Below are 7,619 nucleotides of genomic sequence, written 5' to 3'. Positions count from 1 at the left end.
CCTATGTATAAACACATACAGGGGCAAATGCTCCACTTCCTGAGACAGTCTGTTCCACAACTGAACAATTCTAGGGTTGTTCAGTTCTAGGTCCAACCAAAATCAAAATCTGGTTCCTTCTAATTTAAACTGACTGCTTCTCATTGTACTTCTGAAATAACTGAACAAATTTGAACAGTCCTGTCCCATCTTCCACATCTTTCTGATCATGTATTCATGCAGTCCTTTCTTCTACAGGTGAAACATACAACGTAACATAGTTTCTTTGTAAGTTATTCCTTCTAAGCCCCTTATTATCTTGCTTCACTCTGGACATTTCTAAAATGCAATGCCCCAAACTCAACACAATGCTCTAGATTCTGACCAATACAAAATACAGAGGAATTATTACTTTTTAAAAATCTTAATATTATATCTCTGTTGATACTGCTTAATACTGTCTTTAAGTAGAAACAGAATATAGTAGCATATTCAAGACCAACTAACTTTATAATTAGATGTATAGAGTGGGTTAGATCCTGCAGGACTTCAAATAATATGGAACAGGGGGAAGGGATGAAAAAAACCCAGAATGAGGTCAATTAAACAATTGTAATAAGCTACAAACCCATTCTCCCAATTTATACCTTCTGAAATGGATTGGGATTTTTTAATATATATTTTTCTGTTTCATCAGTGCTACTTTGAGGTCAATGATGAAGTATTCTGGATGGTTGAAATGTTGTTCCATTGTCTTATGATTGTTTTGAACTGTAATAACTGTGCATGTCTATTTATCACACACAAGTCCATTTATTCACAGAATATGTGAAATATTTTTTAATGTGTCTTGCTGTCCAGTATGCCCTCTTTCATTTTATATTATGCATTTGATTTTTCTTATTAAAATGTAGACATTTACAGTTGTCTTTGTATCATACTGGCTAAGATAATGTCTTAGCTTGTCAAGATCATCCTAAATCTCATTTAATTTTTATGTCAAATTTATATGATTGACTATTATTGTTCTGTCGCTGAGTCTATACTGACTTGCTAAAAACGCTATTGCATTTTACTGCCTTGTAGTCAGAGGGGAAGATATTTAGGTCCATGCGAAATGTGTGTTATAGAATATTTCACACATTTTCTAAATAGGTGGTATACATAATGCATACTAAATAATGAATCTGTCATATGAACCAATATATTAACTATTAGATACGGGCAATGGTATTCACATTTCTTAGTTGTAAGTACAACTGTCCTAGATGGACCTTACTTTCAGGTAAGTATAGAAGTGCAGACCAAAATAAGCTCTGTGACTATTCAATTCCAATTAAGTCTTTGTTATCAAACTTTCTCCAGAATATCAACAAACTATAATTCTCACAAAGTACAGGCTATAAAACAGGAAAACTAACTATACTTTCCTACATACGTACAATTAGAAACACATTATATGTATATTTTAATACATTCATGGATTGGATTTGGGGAGTCCTGTGGCTAAACAGAGTTATTTATACATGATTAATTCAATTGTCTGATGCATTCATTAGGGGTATCCTCAGACAGCTGGAAAACAGCACTGAGTTGTTAGCAAAACATGTGTGTGAAAGAGAGGCACAAATGGAAGGGAGACTGAATCAAAGTCAGTCCAGGTCTGTGCAGACAAGATGTGCCTGGGCAAGAACCAAGTATACTATTCTCTCCACCCCCCCACCCCCATGTCTTTCTCTATGGAACTCATCAAGTCACTGTCCTTTTGTACTAAACTGACAAAGAAAAGTTAGCTTCATTAAGACCTTGCTTGTTCGTTACAAAACAGGCAAAACCCAGCTATGCTCTCCTGATTTTGAACAAGGGCCGGGAGTGCTTATGAGGTCCTACTCTGTTCTTCCCCTTTGCAGGTGTGGGATTACATTCCCCTAGAATTCCTAGCCAACCTAATCACTGATTGGGACTGCTGGAATTTGCAATCTTAACACATATGAGGCAGGAGGTTGGGGCTGATTTAAGAATAACAACAGCTGAAATCTTTGCTCATTGATGTGGATGATATTCACTCAGTCAGTCCACAAAGACCTCAATGAAATCAAAAGACTTACTTTTCACAGGAAATAGAAATAGGATATAGAATTAGGGAGAGTTTCTTGGCAAACCTTGCTCACATTTTTTTCCTATCAAAGTGCATATAACAAAATATTCTTTTTGGCCAGTAATTGGTGCAAGATTAAAAACACATACAGAGGCAGTATATTAAGGAAATGGAGAAGAGTGTTGGAAACATTTTTTAAGACGCTGTCAAAGCCCAATTTGCCAGAAAGAATTCATTTTAAATGTGGTTTTTCTTTGCTTTTTTCTAGATTATAAAAGAGTGCCTGAAGCTACAATAATCAATGAAAATTACAAATGCTGGCCATCCTACCATCACAAAGGATGTCTCCTTTCTGTATTTGATGTAAATGAGGCTATAGAGGTATGCGAGAGTCATTCGCAATGCAAAGCTTTCGTTTTCATCAACCAAACAACTTGGACAGGTAATGGTTGCCAATCAAAAAAGTTTTGTAATCATAAAGTAGCAAAATGAGAATGTTTGAAAAAAAGACTGGCACATTGAGGCATCCACATAAGAAAATAATTAATCTGTTCATAATATCACAATAGTCTCTGTGATTACTGTACCTAGCTTTTCATGTGCCTTGGAGACATTTCTTTACGAAGTAAATAGTAATCAGTTCACCAACTATCTTTTTTTTGTGATAAAATTCTACAAAGGGATTCCTTGTGACTAAAGCACATAGAATTGTCTGAATGAAGATCTATGAATGGCAAATTGTGCTTTCCATCACATTTTATTTTGCAAAAGGAGTCATTAACCTTATTGAATTCAAACTTATGAATTCAAACAACTTCTTTATTCTTGTTTCTTAAGTTAGGCCTACATTTCTCAGAATTCCAGCTAGAATGTACGATCGCTATATTGCCCGGCAATATAGCCTTGCAATTCTGGGAAATATATTTTCAAATCATCATCATCATCATCATCATCATCATCATCATCATCATAATAATAATAATAGTAAAGTTGGAAGGGACCTTAAAGGTCATCTAGTCCAACCCTCTGCTCAGGCAGGAAACCCTATACCATTTCGGACAAATGGCTGACCAGTCTCTTCTTAAAAACTTCCAGTGTTGGAGCATTCACCGCTTCTGGAGGCAGGTTGTTCCACTGGAATCCTAGTGGATGATCACTTGACCATGAGCTAGCAGTGTGCAGCAGCAGTCAAAAAGGCTAATACAATCCTCGGTTGTATAAACCAGAGGCATAGAATCAAGATCACGTGAAGTATTAGTACCACTTTATAAAACCCTAGTAAGACCACACCTGGAATACTGCAGCCAATTTTGGTCACCATATCACAAAACAGATGTTGAGAGTTTGGAAAAAATTCAGAGAAGAGCAACTAAGATGATCAAAGGCCTGGAGACTAAAACATACGAAGAATGACTGCAGGACTTGGGTTTGGCTAGTTTAAAGAAAAGAAGAAACAGGGGTGACATGATATCAGTATTCCAGTATTTGAGGGGCTGCCACAAAGAAGAGGGGGGTCACGTTATTCACCAAAGCACCAGAGGGCAGGACAAGAAACAATGGTTGGAAACTGAACAAAGAGAGAAGCAACCTAGAATTAAGGAGAAATTTCCTGACAGTGAGGACAATTAACCAGTGGAACAGCTTGCCTGCAGAAATTGTGGGTGCTCCATCACTGGAGATTTTTAAGAAGAGGCTAGAGCCTAGACAGTCACTTGTCTGAGATGGTATAGGTTCTCCTGCATAAGTGGGGGGCTGGACTAGAAGACTTCCAGCTCTATTCTATTACAGAAGAGAATCCATGCTGAGGCTTTGGGGATAACAAGAGCAATGAAATTAATCTCCAAAATGAAATAAAAATATAGCAGAAAAACTGAAAGACAGAGAGAGAGAGAGAGAGAGAGAGAGAGAGAGAGAGAGAGAGAGAGAGAGAGAGAGAGAGAGAGAGAGAGAGAGAGAGAGAGAATTTTTTTTTTTTTTTTTTTTTTTTTTTTTTTTTTTTTTTTTTTTTTTTTTTTTTTTTTTTTTTTTTTTTTTTTTTTTTTTTTTTTTTTTTTTTTTTTTTTTTTTTTTTTTTTTTTTTTTTTTTTTTTTTGAGAGAGAGAGAGAGAGAGAGAGAGAGAGAGAGAGAGAGAGAGAGAGAGAGAGAGAGAGAGAGAGAGAGAGAGAGAGAGAGAGAGAGAGAGAGAGAGAGAGAGAGAGAGAGAGAGAAAAGATTAGCTCCAAACGTATAAAATAACTCCAAAGATGTAAAAATCTAAAATATAAAAGCCAGTAAAACATTTTTTGAGGGAAAAACAAAAAAAGGAAAAAAAAAGGATTTGCCTAAGATTGAAAATCAAGATGGCTCAAAAATATCTTTATGGGGGGCATTTTATGGAGAGGAACCGCTACTGAGGAGGATCACCAAATGATTATGCTGGAGAAGTCAGAGAAAGCTCAGGAGATCATTCAGCAGATGGCTTTAGTATTTATTTTTTTTTAAATCTGTCTTGGGAATGTCCAGAGGACAAATTGTTGATGATGATAGCACTTGAGAGAAGGGATTTAGGGAAGCCACTCTCCTTTGTGTTAAGACTAAGCCGAGGTCCACTGGCTACAATAGTGATCCTGCAAAATACATTCCAACGCCTTTTCTTTATCAGTCCTGATGAGTTCCAAAGAGATTAGCGTGTGTGTGCTGGATGACTGTTTCCAGCTGGATGCAATGTAAGCAGGCTCTTCCTTTGACAAGCAGAGCATTCTGTTCTCATATCTCAGCACTTGCAGATCCTAACAAATGCCACCTCACTGAAAGGGCAGCCTCAGATGAACTCTGGAAACTTGACAAAGGTCATGCCTGCTGCTATCAGTCTTAGCTATTGAATTATATTGTAAACTGTTTAATAATAACTTTGAAATATGTTTCTGGCCTATGAAACAATTTACAAGAAATTAACCCAGTATAACATTTAACGATAGTTAAATTACGTATAGGCAGAGCCAAAAGTCAAGCAAAATAATCTGTTACAGCTTAGATAGCATATTAACCCCATTTGAACTCAAAAAGTAGATTTTTTTAAATTTTAGTATTATTTTTGGATGAATCTTCTTTGATTAGAACAGGGGTCTTCAAACTTGGCCCTTTTATGACTTGTGGACTACAACTCCCAGAATTCCTCAGCCAGGCATGCTGGCTCAGGAATTCGGGGAGTTGAAGTCCACAAGTCATAAAAGGGCCAAGTTTGAAGACTCCTGGATTAGACCATCGTATCTCAATTTGTTTGGAGGGGCAATATTTGAAAGATAAGGTGAGAAAAAAAGGATACACAGTTGTTAATTTCCCAATCTTTCCCCGATAGATAGATAGATAGATAGATAGATAGATAGATAGATAGATAGATAGATAGATAGATAGATAGATAGATAGATAGATAGATAGATATGCACGTACCAAATTGTTGTCACTGACTTTTGGGGCTGTACCAGGAATGATGACTGTATTGCTATAATCAGACTTAAATGCCATGCTCCTCCACTTATTACGGTGTAATGGGTAATTTCAACCAAAAACTCTTCAGTATATATGGCAACAATGCTTAGTTCATAATATTATGCTTTTGTTGGATTAAATCAAACTCATCAGGATTTTAGTGGTATTTATAGGCCGGGAATCCTGGAATGTGTTAGTTCTCACAGAGCAATCATGCAAATAAGTATCATTTATTTATTTTTGTGATAAACATGTCTCATGCTTCTCTTATAGATGGGCTATGGCTAGTCTTCATAGGAAGGCTATTCCTTTCTTAGAAGTAACCATTGAGAACTCTTGATGTACAATTATGATCCTGATTTGATATATTAAGGTGACCAACTTTTTTACAATGAAAAGGAAGACACAAATAAATTGAAGAAAAAAATATCGTAAATAAAAGAAACATTTTATTCATTGCAACAATAATATAGAATACACTATAATATGATAAATGCATAATAAAAAACATTTGTAACAATAACATTTTATATTGTAATTATGCTTACATGCTGCGCCCCCGCCCACAGCTGCCCCACCAGCACTGCTGCCCCGCCGTGTAGAGCGGGCCCCACGGCTCCCAAAGCACCAGCTGCACCGGCTCTGGTCCCGGGGGGAAGTCCGCCATCGACACACCCCGCCTGCAGCCGCCCCGCCAGCACCCTGCACAGCCCCGTGTAGAGCAGGCCCCAGGGGGGCAGCTGGCCACTACCGCCCTCACACCCCCGCCCACAGCAGCCCCGCCGCCCCTGCCTCTTGCGCCCGTAGCCATTATTGCCCTTGCAGGGCTGAAGATCAAGAGAAAGTTACCGTGGCGTTGCCGCTCCAGTCTCCTCCAGATGGTGTAGTTGGGTAGCAGGGAGGGGTGCAAAGTTCCTGCCAATTCGCCTTCACTGTAGAAAACTTACATGTGCAAAGTTTGCTTGCCGGGTGTTGTGGCGCGCTCAGCAGCAATTCCTATTGGCTTTTGAAAGCCAATAGGGGGAGTAGCATAACTCATGCAAAAGTTGAAAAAAAACCATCGAAAAAAGGTGCCGGAACGCCGTTCTGAGCGTTTTATGAGAAAAAAAAGCCCTGCAGATTAGTCTTCAAATATCGAAAAGGAGGACATGTAGGAGGACACTTTTCAAGGGAGGACAGAACTCACAAAAGGAGGACCGTCCTCCCTAAAGGAGGACGGTTGGTCACCTTAATATATACTAGGGCTCCTCAAACATGGCCACTTTAAGACTTGTGGACTTCAACTCCCAGAATTCCCCAGCCAGCCATGTCTTAAAGTGGCCAAGTTTGAGGAGCCCTGGTATATACCTCGCAAAAGAAGAGGTTGTAGTTGGATAACTTCAGAGTTAGTTTTAGGTTAAAATTTCTTTATACTTCCTAATCAATAGGAGTAGTACTACTAATAATAAATTATTTGTTGTCTGACAAGGTCGTCAACTTGTGTACTTCAAGATGGGATCCACTTCCATTGTGCCTGACCATGCCAAGATAACGTATGTGAAAAGATGAAGTTTACGTGTCCTATAAGCTCAATTCTGGGCAGGTTTACTCAAACTACATCTACGTGCCTTACTCCATAGTAAGTGCACCCAGGTTTGCTACCCTGGTTCAATTGGTCAATATGACAGCTGTTGGGGTTTTTGTTTTTTGTTTTTTTTAAAAAAATGAAAATGGCTTTTGTGTGCAAAGAAGCTGAGAATGGGGAGGAAACTGCACTCAATCTATACAGAGCAAAACAAGTTTAAGAAGAGACCTTTATTACCTGAAGGAATGTGCAATATAATGACGTTTTTAAAATATGACTCTATATGAAGAAGCATAATGAAATCCAAAATGTGACACACTGCATGGCTAGCCTTACAGTGTTAGAAAGCAGCAGCGTGCTTTTCTGACGAAAATTACACACTCTCTGTACAATTTTGCTGAGGGTTGGTTGAAAATTCTTCCTTTTCATAAGAAGCTCAGGATTACTTATTCCAATATTTATGTGAGTAAGTATAATTAATGCAGCACTGTTAAGTCTCTTGAAGATCA

The 7,619-nt window shown here is 38.0% G+C and overlaps 1 protein-coding gene across 1 annotated transcript in view; it reads left to right on the top strand.

The window, feature by feature from the left end:
- PKDCC (protein kinase domain containing, cytoplasmic) overlaps positions 1 to 7,094 on the top strand; it is a 43,336-nt gene extending 36,242 nt beyond the window's left edge. The window contains exons 6-7 of the mRNA XM_015814783.1: positions 2,346 to 2,519; positions 7,015 to 7,094. Of these exons, the coding sequence (XP_015670269.1) occupies positions 2,346 to 2,519; positions 7,015 to 7,094 (254 nt within the window). The remainder of the gene's footprint in view (positions 1 to 2,345; positions 2,520 to 7,014) is intronic.
- Positions 7,095 to 7,619: the final 525 nt, after the last annotated feature.

The sequence above is a fragment of the Protobothrops mucrosquamatus genome, unplaced genomic scaffold, assembly GCF_001527695.2.
Source record: "Protobothrops mucrosquamatus isolate PMUCROS unplaced genomic scaffold, P.Mucros_1.0 scaffold285, whole genome shotgun sequence".
In the NCBI taxonomy this organism is placed as follows: Eukaryota; Metazoa; Chordata; class Lepidosauria; order Squamata; family Viperidae; genus Protobothrops; species Protobothrops mucrosquamatus.
The sequence above is the reverse complement of the archived record's forward strand: the minus strand, read 5'-3'. Positions and strand labels throughout refer to the sequence as shown.